At 44.8% G+C, this 22,900-nt stretch overlaps 1 protein-coding gene across 8 annotated transcripts; it reads left to right on the plus strand.

Annotated features, from left to right (window-relative positions):
• The first annotated feature begins 2,312 nt into the window (after nt 1-2,312).
• Nucleotides 2,313-22,613, plus strand: SLC39A13 (solute carrier family 39 member 13). Of its 8 annotated transcripts, XM_064424889.1 has the most exons (12): nt 2,397-2,464; nt 6,948-7,046; nt 7,399-7,507; nt 8,243-8,542; nt 8,984-9,097; nt 10,737-10,855; nt 12,113-12,256; nt 17,374-17,463; nt 18,006-18,056; nt 18,292-18,424; nt 18,559-18,658; nt 20,110-22,613. In XM_064424889.1, the coding sequence occupies exons 4-12, from the start codon at nt 8,275-8,277 to the stop codon at nt 20,183-20,185; spliced, it is 1,095 nt and encodes a 364-aa protein (XP_064280959.1). In that variant the 5' UTR covers nt 2,397-2,464; nt 6,948-7,046; nt 7,399-7,507; nt 8,243-8,274; the 3' UTR covers nt 20,186-22,613. The 8 variants fall into 8 exon arrangements, with proteins under 8 accessions (XP_064280962.1, XP_064280959.1, XP_064280958.1 ...); XM_064424888.1 differs by having other exon boundaries at nt 6,948-7,507; XM_064424893.1 differs by lacking the exon at nt 7,399-7,507.
• The last annotated feature ends 287 nt before the right edge of the window (nt 22,614-22,900 follow it).

The following is a 22,900-nucleotide window of genomic DNA, read 5'->3' on the forward strand; positions in this document are numbered from 1 at the left end:
CCGGCCCGCGGCTCCCGGGGCGCCGTTGGGCGGGCGGGCAGCGCCGCCGCGCGGGGCCCCGCGGCACTGCAGCCCCGGTGTGCCCCGGGGCCCGGGGCTGCGGCCGGCACCGCCGGGAACCGGCGAGAAACACCGATCCGCCGCGCTTCCTTTGATGTCTATTAATCTCAATTTGTTTTCAGCCGAAATACTGTAAACGGATTTTTCATATGGGTTACCCAGCTAATAATATACTCCTTTATCAGTTAAAGTATGGCTTTAAAGGATAATAATAATAATAATAATAATAATAATAATAATAATAATAATAATAATAATAATAACAATAATAATGTGTATGTAGCGTTTGTCATTAATTGACTAATACCTTTGAGTGACTTAATTTTTCAGTAAGCTACGTCCCGTGCTCCACTGCTCTCTCTCGCGTTTTGTGGATGTGCAGCCTGTGGGGGCTGTGCATGAGGAGTACCCCATGTCTTTGCCTTCATGGTGCCACTGAACTATAATGAACTATAATTTACTTTTTTTGGTTTTAACTCTCTTCTGGAAAGCTCTCTCAGTTCCATCATTGTCCTGCTCCTGCGAGAATGATACAAGAAGACTACAAAGGTTGTAAATAAGGGTAAGCATTGGGGACACTCAGGTAAGGACATCAGGGAGGCAAGAGCATCAAATACAAGTCAAAGAGAACTGAATATATAGTGACTGTTTTGCTAGTCTACCTTTAAAAGGGATCTGTTTTTTTACCCTCAGCTGGGGAAATAATTCAGTAGAGAATACAGAAACTTAAAAGTAATTTTCAGATAAATTATATTGAAGTGATTCTGTGGCTTGGGGGAGTCAGGAGAAGGTCCCAGATCCCTGATTTTTTCATATGGATGTCTAGACTATCACCGAAAATTTCACTGCACAGCCACCAAAGCTGTAAAAGCTCCATTTGATGCACAGCAGCTGGTACCTGATGACATGAGGTACAGAGTGAACATTAAATCCAGAATACTTCCTGTGTAGACTTACAGCAGCATTTCATAAAGACAGAGAGCCTTGGAGTGAATTCCTGCATCACTGGAGTCAAAAGCAAACTCCCACTCATTTCACTAAGACCATGGTACCCCTACTGCTTGCAATAGTTGAAATTCTTGGTTTTCCTGAGGGGTTGCCTGTTGTAACTGTGATAATCACAGCTATGATCCATCAGCACAGGGAACTGTGTCACTGGAGCAAGGCTCAGGAAGGCTGAGGATAGCAGTAGGAAGGCAGCTGTGGAACACAAACACTATAAATCGTACAATTTGAGAGCAAAATGCAAAATTCTTTATCTTAAAAGTTTGCTTTCAGAATTCAGCTTCCTGTATAAACGTTCTGCTTCTAAATAAGAAAGATACAGCTTATCTCTAACTGCATTTGCAGCGCAGTAGCCTCTAGGACTGTGCTGCTGTTACACGAATGCAGAAAGAGCAGCTAAACCATTGCAGGCGACTGCGGCTGACTTAATTCCTAACTCCTGCTCCAGGGCATGACAGTGGTATGATGTAATGAGATCGGGTGAAGCGAGAAGCACCAACATCAGCACTGCCTTCTTGGGAAATAGGATTCATTCTGAAATCTGGAACGAGAATCAAGTTCTGTGTCTCAGGGAAAATAGTAAGAGACGGAAGTTAAAGGTACATCAGTACATTTTGGAAAGTGTCTGTATTGGAAACAATACAGGTCCAGCCTAGCTTGGCTTGCATAAAGGTAAATCTTTATTCTCTTCTGACCTAGTTTCCTAAGCACATTGCAGTTTCTGCAGATCTCTGCAAGAACCGTGGGTAACCTTCACCACTAACAGGACACCAGTGCTTAAGGAGCTCTGGTGGTTCACAAGTTATCGTGAAGGTTGCAATGAACCCGTGAGGAGGAAACAAATTTGTTTGAAAGTCATCGTATCTTTCAAAAGCATTTCGAGGCTCAGTCCTCAGCCACACTTTCTTCTGCTCTAACAACTTCCAGAAATTCTGCTCAAACCCCGGTTTCACACTGTGCTTGTCTCTAGACATCTGTAGCCCAAAGAATTTATAATCCATTTAGGGAGATTAAAAAAATAAGATTAAAAAAAAAAATCTCAGCAAGCATGTTCCAGAAGTGCGGGTCTCGCCCGGCACGCGTGTCCCCGCAGCCCGCGTCGGGGATGTGCACAAACAGCGCGCCGCGAGGGGCCGTTTCCCGGGCTCTGTCCGGCTGTGCCCGCGGTCCCGGCCCCGCTCCCGCCCCGCCGGCCCGGCCGGACACAGCGGCGGCGGCCGGAAGCGCAGCGCGGCGGCGGCGGGTGCCCGGCGGGGCGGCGGCGCTGGAGCCGAGGAGGCCGGGACCGACGTGGCCGGCCGGGGGAGGCGGAGCCGAGGGGCCGCCGGGCGGGGCAGGCCCGCGCCGAGCCGCGGCTGGATGGCAGCGGCGGCCGGGGGCACGGCGGCGGTGGCGCACGGTAACTGCGGCCGGGGCCGGGGGCGGCCGGGGCACGGCCGGCCGCTGCTGCGGTGCGAGGGGGGACGGCGGGGCCGGCTGCGGCAGCGCAGCGCAGCCACGGGCGGCGGGACGGGGTGAGCGGGGGCGGGCAGCGCCACACGCAGGGCAGCCGAGTCCGGCTCTGGAGCGGTCCGGCCCGGCCGAGCGAGGCACAACTTTGGGAAAGATGTGGCGGGGAGCGCCTGGCGGGGCCGCTGCTGCCGGCAGCCGTGCCCCGGCCCGGCGGGACCGTGGGCTGCGCGCCGCCCGCCCCGGGGCCGGGCTGCCCCCGGGCTCCCGGGCCGCGTCCCCTCGCAGCCCGCCTGTGCCGCAGCCGCCGCGGGAGCGGCGCCGGGCGGCTGCCGCTGCGGACGTGCCCGGGGCTGCGAGCGCAGTCCCCGCGGGACGCAGCCGAGAAAGTTTTGGAAGTCCCTCCTCCGGCAGACGATGCCGCGAGGAGGTCTCGGCGCTGGGGCTGCCCGCGGGGGGGCCGGGGCTGCGCGGCCACAGCGGCACAGGGACCCGGGCGGCAGCTCATGTGCTGCTCCAGAAAGGTGCCGGAGCAGCGCTCGTTACTAATTCGCCCCGCGGCAAACGTGTCTCGCTTTGCATGGCTCAGCGTTCCTCCAATGGAAAACCCGCGCTGTCTGTCCCGTCCGCCGCGATGTGACAGACAGGGACACGAGCGGGCCCGCCGCGTTAATCGCCTGCGGTGACAGCGGGGCTGGGGCCCGGCCCGGGAGCGGGGCGGTCTGCCCGGCCTGGGCTTCGGGCTGCCGCGGAGAGAGGGCTGGGAGGAGAGACGTCCCAGCTAGCCCAGGGGAATGAAGGCCATTGCCTGGTCCTCAAACTTCCCTCTCATCCTAGGGATGAAAGGATGCAGAATGGGGAAGGAGTCGCAGTCTCCCAAACCCTGTTAGTGTTCAGTCGGTTTCAAATGCCTTCCTTGCCAGCTCGTAGGTTTCCCCTGAGCCTGTTCTAATCTGTTCTGATCTGCGACCCATTGTTTGTGATCCTGTGCATCCCCAGCTTTTAGCTGCGCACGCACGCTGTCATTTGCAGAAATGTGAGTCAGTGCAGAGTGGTTTTTATGAGAGTGATGGGGCAAAAGGGAAGGGTCCCACCAGAGCAGTGCATTCCTTAGAGATGGGCAGTGATTCAGAGAGAAGGGAGTGCTCAGGGAGTACTGGAGACCTTTTGTGCTTCTGCCGAGGTCAGGGTTTCCAGGAGGAATTCAAAACTCTCCACAGAGCTGATGGAGGGAGGTGGCTCATGCAGAGTTTTTTTGGCTGAAAATTATGCGTCCTCCCTGGAAAATAACTTTTTTCCATTCCATGCAGTACTCTTTTGCAACTGTAAGACCAGGCAACTGGCTTCCAGGGAAAACACTGGTAAAAAAAGCCTTTTATTTTTTTTTCCTTTCAACAACATCTAAAATGGTGTTATGTGGCAATGAGCAATTACATTGAGAGAAAAAACTGTATGGTTGGAGAAGGCAGAATATCTAGGAAGAGAGTAATAGAAGCACGGCCATCATGTCAATGTTTCATTTTCTCTTTTCTGGTAGATTTTGCCTTGGCATTTTAATTTTGTCCATGTTTTCTCAGTCACTGCCTGCTACAGAGGTGCTCAGTGAGCGCTGTGAGGTAGGGGAGGCGCTGGGAGCCTCACCGATCTCCTGGCTTGGTGTGCAGCTTCCTCTGCCCCTGCTCAGGAGCATGTAAATGGCAAATTCCCATTTATTTGTTCTTTCTGAGCTGGCAAAACCTAATGGTTATTCTGGTCCTGAGGCTGTTGCAGGAGGAGCTGAGCAGACCTGAGTCGTGCATGCTCAGACACGTGGTGCTCTGGAGAGCACTGCCATGGTGGTCATGGTCACCAGGCACAGCTGGGAGCTGTGATCCCACACAGAGAATTGTCAAAACTGATATGTAAATGACCCACTGGCTATTTTTCTCTCAGAGTTGCATGCTCTTAAGTATGTGATAAACCCTACTTGAGAAAACACATCTCTAAACCTGTTTGTGTCTCTGCCTTGTGACCACAGATGTCTCTGAGAGCCTGCAGTGCTTTCTGTAGAAATTTCTCAAGACATTCTCTGACTGGGTTCCTAAAACAGATGCTGTTGTCTAAAATTAAGGGTAGATGGAGACTTCCTCCATCCTTTGCAACTGTTTTAACAGGGTATTATTTTCCTCTTGAGCAGTTTTTTTCCTATGACTGCATCTTCACTGCTTATTTTCTTCCTCTTAAATATTTGCCATAGGGGTAACCAGTTTGAATGTTTGACTTCAGAGACTTTGCTAATGTTCTAATGAAATGGAGAAGCAAAGGGGCTGTAGAGATAAAAAGTGCTGCTTTTTTTTTTTTTTTTTTTTTTAGCAAGTGGTTATGATGCATTAGGAATAAGGAAATGCTGGGAATATGCTCTAAGCAATTAACTGGACACAAAGAGCAGTTCAGGTGTGTCCTGGACAATACACTGATTTTCTCATAGATGTTTTATAAACATGAGGAGTTTATTGCCTGAGATATGGGATTGTTCCTGAGGCATGATGTAATGATGGTCTGGCTGCACAGGAGTAAAGAAATGTGCTGCTTTTTCCTCATGTGAGTAACAGCAGAATAAAGACCTGTGTGCCACAGAAAGATGACCAACACTAATGTGAGTTAGGGAATCAGTTTTATGCTCTTTATACCCATTTGTTTTCCACCACCATCCTCTTTCTGAGGAACTTGATCCCATTTGTGGCTGAAAGAGAGACATGTAGCCAAGTATGCAAACCTTTTTCAGAGTCCTGGACATGACCTTTGTCCTGTGTGCTACTTCATCTCAGTCTCTAAGACCCTTTCAGGTGTCCCTTGGAGCTTTTGTGGGTTGTGAGTGTGGAGAATGAAATGCAAGAAATCGACCTGTTGAATCAATTGCAGTGTTTACTTTTCCAGATTGATTCTCAAAAGCTGTGACAATGTTACAGAAGAGATTTGTGCTGCTTCCCACTGCTGAGCTGTGGTGTGTGTGTTGCTTCTTCATAGGCATGTATAGTTGTATAAATTCTGATTTATACAACTTATTTTTGGTGTGTTCCTCACAAAGTTCTCAGTCATTTTATAGGTCTAATCCAGTCATAAAGGATGAGGACATCCATCAGGCCCACTGCAGGGTTGGAAGGGGTGTAGGCCTGAAGGACTTCAAAGAAGGGATCTAATCTTTACAATGAGATGGTTTCTGTTTCTCAAAGTTAAAAAAAAAAAAAGGAAAAAAAAAACAACAACAACAAAAAAACAACAACAACAAAACAAAAAAAACCAAAACCACCAAAAAGTAGTGCTGGAGATTCTGCATCCTGTATAATCTGTTTCAGTATGTCCCCAGTTTTGCACTATATATGTTAATTTTTTCATAGTCAGGCTAAATCTTGTTTACCATTTCAGCTGATGTGGAAGAAGAGTATTTTTCCCCTTTCTTGTGACTCTCAATGTATGCAGGCTGTTCTGTTCCTTTGGTGTTATCTTTTTAAGACTAAACACACCCAGGTCCTTTGGTTGTTTTGCCTGGTCCTGCTCTCTACACTCTAGTTTTCCTTTCTTTCCACTGCAGTGTCTCAGATTTTTGTGTGTGTTTCATGAGATGAATATGTGGGGCTGGATGTGGTCTGTTGGCTAAAGACTCAGCTGTGTGAGACCCACAGTGTGACTACTCCTACGTCCCAGGATGACTTTTACCCTTTTTGTAGCAACATAAGCCTGCTGGCTTGGAATTAATTTCTCAATCAATGTGTGCTTTTTCTTTGTGGCATGTTAGAATTACTGTTGTGTCATTTCCATTTGATTTCACACCTGCCTCCCCTGCCCTTAGTGTACTGTTTTGTACTGATCCTTACTGAGATTTGATAGTAGGTTGCCAGTAGGTGTGGGGTTCCTGCAGCCAGACCAAAACACTGCAATAAGATGCCCCAAAATCCTGAGCTGGTTTGAACTTGCTGTGTTGAGGGATTTTAGTTTATTTGTTGTAAGAGAAAAGTGATAGCTTTAGTGGTCCTTGCTCAACTACCCAAGCCAGTGTCTTCACTGATTCCTTCTTGCATCCCTGCTCCTGATGGTCACTGTGATTGGAGATTGGTGTTCCCCTTCAGAGAAGCCGTGGGACCCTGTCCCTTAATTTCTTTTTGATTGCAGCTTGGCCTTCCTCCTGCAGTGTTTTTGTTCAGGGACTGAAATTGGCAAAGGGCCATGAATTTAAAAAAGCAGTTTTTCCTGCTCGTTTGTTCTGATGCCGCTCACTGTGGAGTCTGGTGTGAGCATGGAGAGGCAATGCTTCATGGAGGAGGGGGGGATGCCCTTTTCATCCACAGCCTTAGATTGGCTCCAACATCCTGAATTTTGTCTTGAGAGTTTCTGGTCCCTTTCTGTCTGGCTGTCACTTAATGCTTTGATATCTTTATCAATTTCTTATCTTATAGGTAACTACCAACTGATCATTTAATTTGATCAAGAGTCCTTCAGAGGATTGAAGTTACTGGTGTGTAACTTCTCCCACCTTTTTTTTTCCTTTTATAAAGGTAGGTGAGGCATGATGCTTCTCCAGCCTTCTTGTGGCCTGCCCATACTCCTGTAAATTTTCAAAGATGGTCACTGATGCTTCAGAGATTAGACTGGTTTCTTACATGCTTTCTGGTGAATGCTGTTATTACCTGTCAAGAGCTGTTTTGTGAACATTTGTTAGGTCTATCTTTTTCTAACCCACCCTTTCCTTCCATTTCTAAATTAGTTTTGCTTGTCACATTTCACTTTTTCTTCTGGAGATTGAAGGAACATTGGTACTTCAGCCTTTACATAATTTGCTTTCTTTCCCTCTTTGTTAATGACTGTAATTATCTTTATTTTTCTCTTCTAACATGCCCTCTTCTCCAGTTTTCTTGTGATTGCAGAGCTCTTACTAACAGCTGTGCTGATTTTGACTAAGAGACCATCTAATCCAGTATCCTTCTACAAAAGGATGAAAACAGGACAAGTAGATATGGTATTTTTCAAGTACACTTCCATTCTCCATCTCCTCTCATATCAGGGAATTTCCTCTGTCTAATGTGAGCTGTTTAACCATTAACAATCAATAGATTTGTCTTTCTAGTACTTGTCCTGTCTTTAGATGAGTGCATGTAAAATTTTTCATCATTTTTGGAGAATCGCTATCACCCAAGTTACCTGCTGATGAAGGGCCATATTTGTTTGTTTTGAAGCTGACCCTTGCTGGCTCCATGTGGATGGGTGTCAGCACTTGTGTCTGATGAGATGGTGAATAATCTACCCTGTTCCTCATCTTTTCACCACTCATGAGTTTACAGACCTCTGGTATGTTGCCTGTCTTGCATCCTAATTTGTTACAGGGGTGCTGTTCCATGCCAAAGAGAAGACTTGCCTGGTAGCATCTCTGATCAATATCTTTTTCTGAAGCCTTGGGACAATGAAGGGCAAGAACAAGGATACTTGGAGTCCTTGTCCAGCCCATCTGAAGGGAAATAGTGAAAGCCTGATGCTTTCCCAAGATGTCTCAGTTTCATGCACGCATTGGTAAACAACCTCTCTGCCCTTCAGGGCTGTGTTGAAATCAAGAAGAGTTTCAGGTGTTCCTCATGGGTATTCATATCTGTGCTAAGACACTGATGGGGGGGCTTGGTGTGGTCAAGGCTTTTCCTCTGGGATGGTGGAACAGAGGGTTGAACATGTTTTCAGGACTTCTTTCCCCTTATCTTTTCAGAGATTGGCCAGCCCGGCTGAGACCACTTAGCAATGACAAAACAAAAACTCCTGCTTGATGGGACGCTCTCCTTGTTGCTGATCACGGCCTGTGAAGCTCAGCAGCTCCCGAAGAGTCATGCTGCTGCCAGTTCTGGTTCTCTGTGTGACAAGGAGGCAGCCTCCTGGGGACACCTGTTCAGCAGCGAGCGGCTGGATGCTTGGATCTGTTCCCTCATCGGTTCCTTCATGGTGGGGCTGAGCGGGGTCTTCCCCTTGCTGGTGATCCCCCTTGAGACGGGAGCTGCGCTGCGCTCTGAAGGTGAATCTGCCAGCTGCATTGGCCTTTCTGAAACCAAATGTCCTGGGATGTGACCAGCAGCACAGTGGTGAACATGACCTTGTCACAGAAATGTTGTTCTCCAAAATAGAAAGTCTGTTTTTGATCCTTTAATGGATTTAATGAACGTGTGAGTTTGAAAGGGAGTCCTTAGACAAATGTAAGCCCTGGATGGAGCTTGTACAAAGAGTACTGTTTTTCACCCTGCTTGGTTCAGGCACTTCACACACTACTGTCTCAGCCAAGTGCTGTCAGGGCTTTTTCTTGCACTCCATTTGGTTGTGCTCTCTCCTTTGAAAGCTTGCAGATGCTTCCAGTTTGGGGTTCTTTGTGTAATATCTCAGCTGGAGATGCCTTGGTTCCTGGCTGAGTAGTGATCAGGTTTTTTTTTTTCTTCTTGTTTCTTCTTTTTCTTTTTTTTAGCTGGGTCACAGCGTTTGAAGCAGTTGTTGAGTTTTGCAATTGGTGGACTACTGGGAAATGTGTTTCTCCACCTGCTTCCTGAAGCCTGGGCTTACACATGCAGTGCAACAACAGGTATGAGAGCCTTATGTGCCTGGAAGCAGCTTGTGCTGTGCCTGCTTTGAGTCTGTTCCACCTTGAAAGCCCGAGACCAGCCAGTCTGGGTCAGCCCAAAAACTGGTCTAGGCTACTATCCTTTTCCAAGTAATATGTAAAAGCAAATGCCTAGGGAGGGATGTGAGAATAAAAAACCACACATGTAGTACTTCATCTCTGCACTCCGTAGTCCTCCAAAGACTTTGAAATTAGTGGCTTTCTCAATTTGCCATGGTTTCTTTATGTTTAGTAACTTGGAGCAGTTTTCTTGTTTATTGACATTTCCTATTGTGCCTTGGACTCTGGTAAATCTCTGTTGATTTTCTTTTGTTCCTTCTGTAAGGAAAGGGAATGCTTCCTTAAGCTGATGGGAGGTTATGGTTGTGTATGTGGTCTGGTACATGGACATGTTCACCATCTTAGTTGGGGATCAGGTGCACCTTTTTTACAAATCTGTCCCTATAATAGTGTTACTCCTAAAACCTCTTTCCTGGCACTAACTTGGGCCCCTCTGTTGGATGCTTTGATTTTTGGGAGCTCATGTGTTGCAGTCTTTGGTTCATGAGAAATCATGGAACATTGTCTATAGAGCCACAAGATTGGAGGGTGGGGCAGGGGAAGAAAAAGGAAATGGAGGTGACGGAAACTTGTGTTTGCCAGCAAACTAAACACTGAATTGGTATAGACCTTTTGGTATCAGTGTAGCTCCTTCATCCCTCAAATAGCCAGGGTTACTGAAACCTGTAATGTTTGATCTATCTGCTTCAGCAAACTGATATCACAGAAGGCAGGTGCTGCTGCATCCCACCTGTTGAGAAACCAAGAAGTCATTTTCCTGCTGAAAATGCAAGAGAGGGAAGATGATGCCCTGGGTTTCCCAGACTTTTTTGCACTTATGTCCTGGGATTTCAAATCTGCCAGGCCTTTAGTCCTCTTCTTTATCACACCTCTAGCACTGTCAGCAAAACCTCCTGTACTTTTTTTCACCCTTTCTGCAATGGTTCCCAAATTACTCTGTCTTCATGCTCAAGCTTGTTTGCTTCTGCCAGACTGTCCTGAAGTGTAAAGGTTTCCTTGACCCATGTAAGTCCTGATACAGAGTCGTTCTGTTCTTCCATTGCAGTGCAGTTTCCATTTCTGGCAGTGAGGCTGAATGGATTATTATCTCAAAAGCTTGGCTGTAATTGAAAAGAAAGTTTATAGCTTTGGGCTTAATAACTTGCTGAGGTGTGGCAGAAAGGGGAAGGTGAGTTTGTAACTCCAGTAATGGCAGATTTCATGACAGGGCTTGCTGCTCAGTAGGTACAGCTGCTGTATTTTTGTTGATGTAATATTCACTTGCCTCTGGAGCTCAGGGAAATTCCCAATGTTGTCAGGAAATATTCTGGATTGAGCTGATGTGGAAAAAAGGATCATTTCGAGACACTCTCACTCTGAGTGTCTCGAGATGATGATATCTGTTAAATCAAGAATGGGCAAGTTAAACTAAACTGTTTTGATATGTGTTTGCTCCTCCTACCTTGCAGGGAGATATTCCACCTTTTTTTTTTTTTCCTTGGAACTGCGTGAAAAACTATGTATTTAATAGAGACATGAAGATTTCTCTTTTGTTCTTCAGGAGAAGGGCAGAGTTTTCAGCAGCAGAAGCTTCTGGGTCTCTGGGTGATCATTGGTTTCCTGACCTTCCTGGTGCTAGAGAAGATCTTCCTAGAGAAAGAGGAGGAGTATCCTGGTGTGGTAAGTTGGCAGCCTGAGGTGGGGGGGAAATACTCTTATATTTGAAGCTCTGTACTAAATACCTCATCTGCCCTATCTGACAGTGTCAGAGAATTATCCTGTAGCTGTGAGTACCTTGTCATCGCCCTTTGGGAGTTTTTTGCCACTTCTCTGCCACTGTTTTGTAGGAGTAGGTTTCATCTTCAGGCTTTTGTTTTGTGGTTTTAACTGAGATTTCTCACTTCTGGTTTGGTTTTGTTCTTTATGTGGTAAGTGTAAAAGAGAGCTCCTGTTCTGTGGGGGCTGGGAGTTGGAGCACTCTGCAAATCAGATTTCTGCTCAAGTAAGCTTTGAGGGGTGACAGCTAGCTGATGCATGTTCCATGGACCCATTGTGACTCATTCCCTTTCTGGGTCCTCAGCCAGGACAAAGGCCAACCTTCTTGAAGATGTTTCTTCTTGGTTATGTCCCAGATGTTTGTTTGGGTGACTTTGTGTGGTAGAAGGGATTTATGACTGGCCAGGTAATCCTAAATGCAAAGGAGTCACCCAGCTGCAAAGGGGAGAAGTAGATGAGGTAGCAGAAGGTACTTCCAAGACAGAGGAGAGCACCTAGTCTTCAGAGATCTGCATAATTCCCGAGTTGCAGCTCCTTTAGACTGTTCAGTCCTTGCTGTGACATGACTTTTGAGAGGGAAAACTGCAGGTCAGGCACTACATAAGAGCAATTAGGTGTTAACTTTGACTCAATGTGAGACTTTAATGCCCAGAAGGAACTTTATCTTCTCAAGTAGAGAGAGGCTGAAATTCTGGATAATATCTTGTTGTTTGGAAGGTGATGATCCCAGCTGTAGAATAAATAGACTTAGCTGTTCTAAGGGCGAGAGCACTGGGGAGAGCAAGACTCTTTTCCCCATCTCCTGCCCAGATGGAGTTGTATTTCTCTGGGCAGTAGCTGCTATCAGGAGGTGCAGGCTCAGTCCCTTATCTTTCTAGTGGAACTTTACTCATGCCAAGGGGCTGTGACTCCAGTTCCTCCCCTTTCTATTTCTCTTGAGGATTGGGAGGTCTTAGCTCTCGTTATCTTTCAGGGCAGATGTCACAATGCTCTCTGAATCTGTCTCATTTCTGGCAGTTGTTATTAAACTGGGGTGTCAAAGCTGCTGAGTCACATTGTAAGGACAAAAGGATTAAGGGTGAAGGTTGGATTTCTGATCCTGATTCCTGCTCATTCATCACTGAAAAAAAATCAGTGACAAGTTTGTTTCACCTAATTTAGGACTGTGATTCCAAAGCATCATCTGGAAAGATTCCCAATGGAAGTGGCTGCCCCCTGCCCAAGGGGTCCTCTCAGTCCCAAAGAGCACGAGCTCAGTGTAATGGCTCCTCTCTCCAGTCTGGTCCAAAAAACAACAGAATCAAGGTAAGAGGCCCACAAACTCACCTTCACTTTTTAGTCAGGAATTGTCTGAATTGTGGAAAGACTGTGCTTGAGTGGGGAACTCAGTGTTTGAGTTGTGCTTAATTTTGCTCTGTCAAAGTATGTCCTGGTCACAGCAGGGAAGAAATAGCAGACTTGGAGAAAATCTACACTGCAGCTTATGTGGAAGAGGAGGAGTCAATATTATAAAGACACAAGTGTGATGATGTGTGTTTTGGCTGAATTCTGGTACCAAAATACAGAATTTCATATTTTGTTACTTTGTATTTTATAGTAAATATGTCTTTATTTACTTTATTTTTTGCACCGTGATTTCTCTGTCTCTACTGCCTGCATTGTACCGATTCTGAGCTGCACTTTTCCTTTTAAGGCACCTTTTGGAAGTGTTTTGACACCTTTAGGAAGTGTGTTGAAGCTACTAGTGTAGAATTTAAAAGTTCTGTTTCTCAGATTATCAGTTTACCTGCTGCCAGAAAGGGCTTCTTGTCCAGTTCTGTCTCCAAACCTGTATTTCCCATTGCTTCCTTTGCACTGGATCTCATCTGACCTCACAGTGAGCCTATTCAGGGAGCTAAACAGGCAAAGAACTTGCTTGTCTACACCCACACACCCACCTCCCACCCCCTGGTCTATTTCTCTCCTAACTTAACTTCTTGAATCAGCTTGGCGTGCAGACAGGCAGCCTGTAGTGCTGGGATAAGGGAGATCAGCAGGCTCATAGGGCTGGAGGGGGAGGAAGAGTCCTGCACCATGGGGAAGTGGATAACCTCCACATTGGCTTTGCTTCCCGTTCCATGTTACTATCTTTGTACTGTGGAAAACCCTTTTCTGGATGAACATTACAAGAGAGAGAGTAAACAACCGCTTTGGTGAAGGAGGACCTGCAGTTTGAGTTTGAAATCCCATAAAAATGTGCAAGATTGTATGAGAGTAACTATGGGCAGAAAGTGTGCTTGCATGAACTATGTGGTCAGGCAGAGGCTCTTCAGTCTTTCTATTTTAAATCTGTTTTGCTGTAACTTTATAGCTCTTCCTACAGAACATGAAAGTTATGCTGAGGTCACTGAGTATTTTTGACATCTGTCACATTCATGTAATTTGTACATAACACTGCACAAACTGCAAGGTGCCATGTGGATGTTTCTAGAGGTGGTAGTAGTGGAGATACCAATATTACTGGGTTATGAAACGTTGTGCCCTAATTTTGGAAGGGTTTATATAAGGAACTATAGACTACTGATTTCAAGTAGAAATGAAACACAGGTTATACAATTGCTCAGGGCATGGTCCTAATTTAAAAAAATAATAATGTAATTAATGCTAATTGATATTATTTTATGTAAGATAAATTCTTATCAACCAGACATTTTTCCTGCCTCTTATTCAGGCATAAAATTGTTTAATAAAGGTCATGACAAATATATATAAAACATAACTTTCTCCCCCATTCTAATCAACTTTCCTAATATTAGCTGTATTAAAAACCTGTTATTCTGTGTTATCAAAAGGGACTGGTTTAATGCAGGCCCCCCCAAATCTGTTTGGGTTATTATTTTTCTAAGTTATTATTTATAAAAACAGTATATCTTCACATTTGCAGGTACTGTGTTACATAAATGGCACATTGTGACTGCATGAAGTCAGCGATAGCAGCTAAACTGAGTAACTTCATCAGAAAAATGTGCTGAATCTTTAATAGGTTTTGATACATCCAATTACCAGGAATAGATTAAGAGGGACCTCAGATCATATTTACAAGGTAGGGATAGTTTCTATTTAGTCAGTGCCTTGGAAAAACATATGATGGTTACAGTAGGAAATTGTCTGAACACATTCTTCCCTCATGGTGCTACAGCCAGGAGGATGGGTGAGTAGGAAATAATATGTAAGAGGAGAGGTGAGAGTTCCTCTTTCTGTATAGCAGTAGTGAAACAGCTATCTGGCTTTTTCCAGTAGTGCTATTCCAAATCTCCAAAATACTACTAATAATTTGTAAAGGAGCCCAGAAAGAGATGAAATAATATTTTAAGTTTGAAGTACATGACAAGTGGCTTTCTTTAGTTTAGCTCTGTAGTTATGGCAGATCAAGGGTGACTTAGAGTATACAAATACCCACAGAGGAATGGCTAAACTTGGATAGTTACAGCTATAGCAAACAGTAGTAGTCTAGAACTTAGAGACAACTCTGACTGAGGGTAACTTGCCAATGCGCCAACTTGCCTTAGAGATAGCAGATTTTTTGTCATTTGTGAGCTGTAAGCTGTGGTTTAAGCTGCTCTCTACAGAGTACATGATAGCTTAAGAAACAATGAAATATGTGCACAAATTAAATTAAGTTCTTTCAGTTGTTTTACTTGGAAGGTTTAGGCAACCTTCTAGCTTTAAAACCCTAACACATCTGTTCAATTTTTCAGACAATTGTTGATATGCATGAATTAGAAACATAAGACTTAATGGGTGTAGTTTTTCTACCTTCTGGTCTTCTAATCTGAATATTTTAATAGTCTTCCTGGTAGGGTGGAAATTATCAAACTTACCGAGATACTCCTGCGTTGTTAGCCTGTTTCCTTAGGCAACAACATAAGCAGTCATTCCATCTGTCTGTCCATCTGTTCTGCCCTTCATTTTCAATAACTTTTGAACCCATAATTAATTTTCCTTGAGTTCAAGAGAGGATAGGAGTCTTGAGGGTGATCAGATTTCTGCAAGTTCCATAAAAATCAGTGTGACAGTAGAGGGGGAAGGCAGAGGGATGCCCTGTTGAAAGCCCAGCTGGAGCTGGGGTGCCGCGTGCTGCCCAGCTGATGCCCCTGGCTGCAGCTGGGGACAGGGCTGCCACAGGGAAGTGCTGTTGCTGGGAGTGAACAGAGCAGGTACCCGTGAAGGAGGGAGTGAAATCCATGGTGTGGCAGATTTTTTTGGTTCTTCTATTCACTCAGAAACCCCCATTTCTTCAGCAAACAAAAAGGGAAAGATACTATTTAAATGAACAAAGTCACCCTTCAGGACTTGATTATTAGTAAGTTGTAGTGAGTTGACTGTTGTCCACATATATATATTAGAACTTCTGCTTTTTAGCTGCTGCTAGAATTTGTCCCAGCTTGAAAATGGCAGATGGGAGGTTTCCTTTGCATGCAGCCATAGATCTGTTCTGTCCCTCATTGCAGCCTTTATTCCCTCAACAGGTAAAAACATTGTGTACGCTACTTTTGCCTTGCTTATTCTTTCTTTCTTTCTCCCTGTGGCACATGGGGTCCTGGATGATTTGTGGAAGTATTTTTTATTACACAGTGACATTAATTCTGAAGCATGAAAGTAAACACTTCATCAGGCTGTGCTCTTTATCAGCAACGAGAACATCCTATTAGGGATTCGCAGAATGTAAATGTCAGAGGCTCATAACTGTCAATTCAACCCAATTTATTTCTGAGCACTCCAAAGCTTTGCTTCTTTCAGTGACAGCTTTTGCCCAAGCCACTGACAACAAAAAGTCATAATGTTTTAATCATGAAGCCTATTTTTTCTCTATACTGTGGTATGGGAAAGCATTTTTGTGTAAAACTTCTGTGAATAATTATTATTATCCTGTGGGGGAAACGCCATCACGTAAAAAAACAACATGAAAAGGAGAATTTTAGTCATATTTGACTGTCTAGGAATGAGAGTATGGAGAATGAGAAATAAAACTGTTCCATTTTTGTTTCTGCCTGCATGCATTTGTTTGGGTTTCCTGTCTTATGCAGGGATCTTCTTTTGCATTCATTGTGGAGATGTTACTTAGCTTATTACTTAAAAGTGGGGTAGGCTTTGCTTAGTTCTTAATTTTCCTATTTAATTGTCAGTGCACTTCAAAAAAATTAGAGGCTACAAAGGTGCCCCAAGATAGTGCAGTAAAAGTGCCCTGCAGAAAGGTGGTGCTTTGGAGAGAGAGATTTGACAGAACATTGCTGAGCTGTGGCATACAAATGACAGCAAGATGCCCCAAGAAGAGTTGACAGAAACAGGGAAGAGCACAAAACCAAAACGAGCTAATGAAGTCCATCAGCACTTGTGGCTGTCCAGATGAACATTGGCATCTGGTGCTGTGGTGAAGTAAGAGTTTCACAGTGTCCAGGCAGTGTCTCCACTCACTAGATACTGCCCTGTATCTGGAGTTCTTGCAGTCCAGAGACAGGCTGATGTATGGGCTAACTCCTGGTTTGATAATAATTTAAACTGAAGTCCCATATATTGAACTGCAGTATCTCAGGACCAACATGAAGTTGTTTTTGTTAAATATGATGGAAAAAAAACCCCCAAAAACCTGTGAGCTAAAGAGCTGGGGTGGTACCCTTGTAAAGTACTTTAGGTCAAATACTCAAATTTTGTCAGGAGATTACCCTAGTTAGAATGATAGGGAATTTTACCTTGGAGATGGACTCGTGAGGAAGACAGCTGCTTTATGCTTATAATTTTAAGAAATGTGTTTATATGCAAATGCTGATACATGCTATCCAGCCTTCTAGTAGGTGGTTTTTGGTGACTGTCATCACTATCTTCTCTTTTGATTCTTTGTTAAGGGAAAGCAAACCCACAAGCACGAACTTTTTTGGTACAATGTTTGAAGATTTATTTAGTTATAGAAAGCAATTCCAGCAGCATTTGTTCTGTTGCATTGTTCTTGCCAGCTCTTGAAGAGGAGATATTTAACAGTTGGATATTAAAGTACATGACTTGAAAACAAGATCAAGTCATATTTGAAGCCAGTTACCTCTGTAAATTAGTCAGTGTTACCTAAAATTGGTTTGACTTAGAATTAAATAGATTCTTGATTTTTGGCTTTCTTTTTTCTTTCTTTTTCTAGAGCTCTTCATAATTTGCATACAGTAATTATTCTAATCTCAGACAATACTTGCCTACCCTAAAACTTTGTTTACTCTAAAACCAAAAATTACATTTAATTTGTACTCAAGCACTGACATAGTTTAGGATTTTCAGCAGAAGCATTGTGCTTGGTCCTTTCCCATCTGATTGTGACTGCATAACCCATGTCTAAACCATGTGCTTTTTTATCTTGTTACATCTCTTCCCTTATCAAGGGCTCTTCCTTCTCTTTGCAGATTAGTGGATACCTCAATCTGCTGGCCAACACCATTGATAACTTCACACATGGCCTGGCAGTAGCAGCCAGTTTCCTGGTTAGCAGAAAGGTAAGGTTTCTGTCCCCACCTGTGTACTGAAGTGAAGAGGCCTTGTCTCAAGTATGATACAATATGCAAAACAGCCAAAAAATGCAATGAATTTCTTCCTATTTGCTGGAATTTTCTGAGAAAATGCAGGCTACAGTAAAACTCAGCCCTATCCTGATCCTCTGATGCAGAGCTTCTTTGAATTTGGGACACATTAGTCATTTGTACTGGCATTAGGGGATGGATTAGCTCATCTACCCTCATCTACTCAAAAGGCAGTCCAGAAATAACATGATGAGGATGGTCACCTCAGAAACTGGGACATAGACAAGGCAGAGATGCTTATTGCATTTTTGCTTTTGTCTTCCACACTGATGATGGGCTAAGGGGTCCCCATTGCCCTGAGCTGGAGCACCATGACTGTGAGAATTATAAACTCCCAGTCAACCCTGCACTGATGTGGTATCTGCTGCTCCGTCTGGATCCCTGTGGGTGTATGGGACCTGATGAGATTCATCCAAGAATACTGGAATTGTTTCCTAATCGCTTTCTCTCTGCTGCAGGTTGGGTTCCTAACCACAATGGCCATTCTCCTGCATGAAATCCCACACGAGGTGAGAGGCTTTGTATCCTGCCATTGAGAGGGGGAATACAATGTGCTTCATCTGCTAAGAGGAGGTCTGGGTCTGGTTAACATCTTCTTGTCTTCTTAAAGGCTGCTCCCTCTGGGGAGACTGACAGCATTGAAAACCAGGAACAGTCTTGAAGCACTGACCTTGTTGTGAATGACCTTTGTAACTCAGAATTTGGTATTCAAGTTCATTAACTGTCAGCTCTTGGTTTTCTTAGGTTGGAGACTTCGCAATCCTACTTCGGGCTGGCTTTGACCGCTGGAGTGCAGCCAAGATGCAGCTTTCCACAGCTCTGGGGGGAATTCTAGGAGCCTGCTTTGCAATATGTGCTCAGTCACCAAAAGGAGCAGGTAAAGTTCCCTGGGACCTCTGTAGAAATGGGGGAGGAGGCAGTGCTTGTCATTCTTCTGTATCTTCTTTCCCTTCTGTGTTGTGTCCCATGGCTGTGTCTCAGTAATAACTGAAGCTTTCTGTATTTGTGCAGGAGAAACAGTAGCTTGGATCCTCCCTTTCACTTCTGGAGGATTTCTGTACATTGCCTTGGTAAACGTTGTGCCTGATCTCCTGGAGGAAAAGAATCCTTGGTAAGTGCTCTCTCCTGTTCCTCCACAGCATTTTGTGTTGCCAGGGGGCAGGAATACAACCCTTCCCTGTGCCTCTTCTGGAAGTGTGTGAATGCCAGCTTTCTAAATCCTATGGACAAGGCTGCAATCAAAATAGACAGCTTGCTGTCTATTGCATTTGTGGGACTACAAAGACCCTCTGTAACATGAGAGCTTTCACCTGGGTGAGTCCCAGAGACTGCTGGCACAGTATGCAGCAGGGCCAGCTAGAGCAAGTTCCTGGGAAACATGTCCAATAAGGACACCACTGCCCAGTCTGAGTTTTCAGCTTCCAGTGCATACTGGTGTAGGGACTGTCTGAACCAGGGCCCCACAGAGGTGTGTATGTCTGATAACCACATGTGAATCTATCCTTCCATGCTTCTCCCATCCCTTTCTGACCCTGTCCATTAATTCATGCCTCTGCAACCTCCTTTTAGCAGCAGTTTGCAGAGTTTGACTCTACTATGTTAAGTGATGCTTCTTATTATTTGGTTTTTACACTCTTGCATATTGATTTTTTTATTAGGTATCACTGTGTTGCTGCGTGAGTTGAAAAATAATAGTTTTCTTCTCTTTACCACTCAGCATTTCATAATCTGTCATTGTATTCCACCTCAGACATCTCTCTTCTGCACTGGTGTATATATATGCCAATGTATTTGGGTTTCCCTTGTGTATTATTTTAGTTTCTTGCAGGCTGATTAAGGCTGTAGCAGGTCCCAATCCAGCTGTTCCGCAGTAAAGGCCCTCTCAGATCTGCTGCCAGAGATGCTCCTCTTTCAGTTGTAATAAGACAAGTAACTTTAGTAGCTTAATAAGATGCCTTGGTTCACCTAGTTAATTGTGACTGAAACAGTGCTCAAAAAACCAGCTCCACAGTTCTTTCTGAGGAGGTAGGAACTTTGTGGAGAAATGTTAATTTGGGTTGGTAACCTCTTGTGTTGGCAGAGGTTGTTGGCAGAATATGCAGAAGTGGGAGGCACACAGTCACTTCAATCCAACATAAACCTGAGACAGTGCTAAAAGAATGGCCAAATTTGTTGGGTTTTTTTTTTCTGTAACTGTAGTTGTTAGCTGGATGAGGTCCCTGAAGTGTCTGTGCACATGCCGCGTAAGTGCTGGTTTCCTCGTGAGTGAAAGGACATGAATATGTACCTGAATAGCTGCATGACTCAATCAGCTTGCATTGATTTGGAAGCCTGGAGTTGGGCCTTGCAGCTGGGTGGAACAAGTCCATGCCAGTTTATAGACAACTCCTTTGCTTGGGGTGCTGGGAATGTCTTCCTGTCTGTGTTCGTGACTTCATACAGCTGTTGTGTTCACCACATGGTAAATTTGGAAAGGCAAAGAACAAATCATTGGGGAGCTCAGTGCAGCTGCCCATGGGGATTGGTTTGTGGCTCCTCCTAATTTTGCTGTTTCTTTCCCAGGAATTCCCTGCAGCAAATTCTGCTCCTGTGTACGGGCATTACAGTCATGGTGCTACTCGCGCTCACAACTGAGTGACCTCTGCGCAGACCTCATGATGCCTCCCAGAGCCACCAGAGTGACTCTGAGCTTTACAAAGCAATAAGGAACACTAATGTTACTTCCCACGTGTGTGCGCGCAGATCTGGCTGCTAGTATGAGAAGCGGGTGACAGAGAGGTCTGGCTGTGCAAGACTTCGTTCCCTGGCTCTCCTATCCCTGTTCTGCTAAGCTCCACACATGAGGGCTTCTGTTCTTTTTTCATTTGGTTGGTTTTTATGGAGCAAAAGATACACTGGGCAGAAAGGAACTGAATAGCTGCTCCACTATGAGTGAACGATGTTTCATTCGGTTCATTCTGATGGAACTGCACCTCCCAAGCTCTTGTGTGAAAACAGCAGAGGTGATTCCTGTAGCTGATAAAGGATTTTTCCTACCACTTCAAGGGCTGGAGGCAGAACAGGCATGACAAAGCTTTAGCCAGAATCCCCTAGCCTTGAGAAGTTGATGGTGCTATGAGATAGAAGGGAAGAGACCCTTTCCAACTTGATTTCCAGCTGTTCATTGACACCACTTTTTCCTAAAGGTAGTATTGGCCTCAGCAGTCCAGCTCTTTTGGTCTGTTTTGTTTACATTGAAATTGAGCCAAAAGCTTGAGGCACTTTAGGGTAGGTCACTACAATTAAATGACACAGCTTGGAGATTACTTGCCTCAGCCCTAACCACTCCAGTAGCCAGCACAGCCCAACTGTTTTTCTGATAAATGATCAGTAAATGTTTCTTCAATTGCCAACTACCATGGAGGGAAAGCCATGTAACTGTTGTGACTGAGCTCCCTCTCCTCATACCCATTAGTTGAATACAATTCTGAGCCTGCTCATGAGACCTGATTCATTCATCTGAAGCAGGGTGTTTCAGAGCTTTCTTGAGGTGTAGCATGTTAGACCTGCACAGCATGCTACAGCACCCCATGGAAGAGGTGCTTGAACACTACAGCCTGGTCAGCAACTGATAACTCCTGGTTAGCTTTTCATCTGTTCAGTGTAGACTATTTAAGAGCATGCTGTAGATGGCAGCCTATTTCTGGGGTTCTTACCTCACAATGGAGTTCATCTGTTGAGGACGAATGAATAAGAAGTAATACTGACAGCTTTTAGATGGGAAGGTTGAAACTGCTGGTGAAAATATTTTTAAGTAAGGTGAGAAAGGGATATGAAAGGGTGACAATGAGTATGCTTTAAGAGGAGTTTTCTGTTATGTGATGCTTGGGATAAAATCTTTGGCAATTTGAAAATTTAAAACCACGTCTAATTGAACTAACAGAGTCACTGAGCACAAAACAGGTGCCACAGTGTGATTTACACCAACTTGGCTCAGTCTTAACAGCTTTTGTGAAACAGTACAGCTCTCCAGTCTGCCCAGGGCCTTACCAAGAGGACTCGTGCCTTGAGAGGGCGATTTAGGTCAGAGCAGCAAGGCAGGTATACTGCCCACAGGAGAGGCACTACTTCCCTAAGAGATTCCTGAACTGTTGACACAGTTCTTTTTTATGACAGCTCCTGTCCTACTTTTCAGTGAATGCTGGAGAGCTCATGCTTGCAGGTCTGTCTGCCCAGGAACTGCTGTCTGAAATTTTTTCAGCTTTCCTTTCCCTGGACTGACATTGGTAACTAGTTTCACTGCAACAAGGAGGGAGGCTTAGTGCAATTGTTTATTCCTCTTTACAAAGTTGCCTTCCTGTGCCAGCTACTCTCTCCATCATTCACTTGTCATGTGCTCTGAAGGTAGCATCCATTTCCTGCTTTCCTGGAAGGATGATTAATCCAGTTAGCCTGCAGGGACTGGGGGAGTATGCCAACCCTCTGGTTCTAGCTTTGGGGGTTCCTTCTGCCCAGGGACTGCAGCTAAGCAGACCCTGTAACAGAGCTCTGGAGGAAGCAAGCTTGCACAGAAAGTTGTGCCTGCTGTTTCTCAAGATGTCTTTCCCAAAATAAGGCTGGCATTTAAGTTGAGGCATTGCCAGGTGAGTGCCCATGAGTTGGCGTTGTTGCATCAGCACTGAGCCTTGCCAAGACTGAAAACCACAGTCAGGATTTTATACTCAGCGTTCAGGAATGTGAAGTGGATGACACTGAACAAAGAATTTCTGAGCTGTTTTTCTTGGCTGCTATCACAGGCATGGATAGTCTGTGTTTCTTGGGAAGATACCCTGGTAGGAGGTAGCATGGGGCTTGTGGGAGGGAGGGGTTCAATAGATTTCTACTGCGTCAGCCCTGGGGCTGTGGATTGAGAGCTTTGGGAGGAAATGGAGCTTCACTCCACCACATTTGTCACTTTTGGAAATGCAGAGAGAATTGTATTTTCTAGCTCTATTTTTTCAGCTGCTCTTATGCATTTTCTCCCTTCATCTGTATTGGTCTGCTCTGCATGGAGACAATAGAGATGAAATAAATAGTTTTCCATGTCAGTTTGTGTTGTTGGATTATTTTATTTGATTGGTCTAGGCTTTTTTGAAGTTCCTACTTTCCTTTGATTTAAAAATTCAATTTAAATTTAATTTGAATTACACAGACATATCTCTGGGTTAGTCTAGAGCAGTTTGGACTCTGGGTTGCTGTCAGACTTTCCCCAGACTTACACAGCTGAAAGAAAAATTTCTATTTCAGTTTCTTCTCTCTCATGCCATGGAACCGTTGTCCAGGAGCAGTGTAGTAGGATCATAATTCTTGAGTGCTTCTCTGGGTTCCCTGAAAA

The sequence above is a fragment of the Passer domesticus genome, chromosome 6 (assembly GCF_036417665.1).
Source record: "Passer domesticus isolate bPasDom1 chromosome 6, bPasDom1.hap1, whole genome shotgun sequence".
NCBI lineage: Eukaryota > Metazoa > Chordata > Aves > Passeriformes > Passeridae > Passer > Passer domesticus.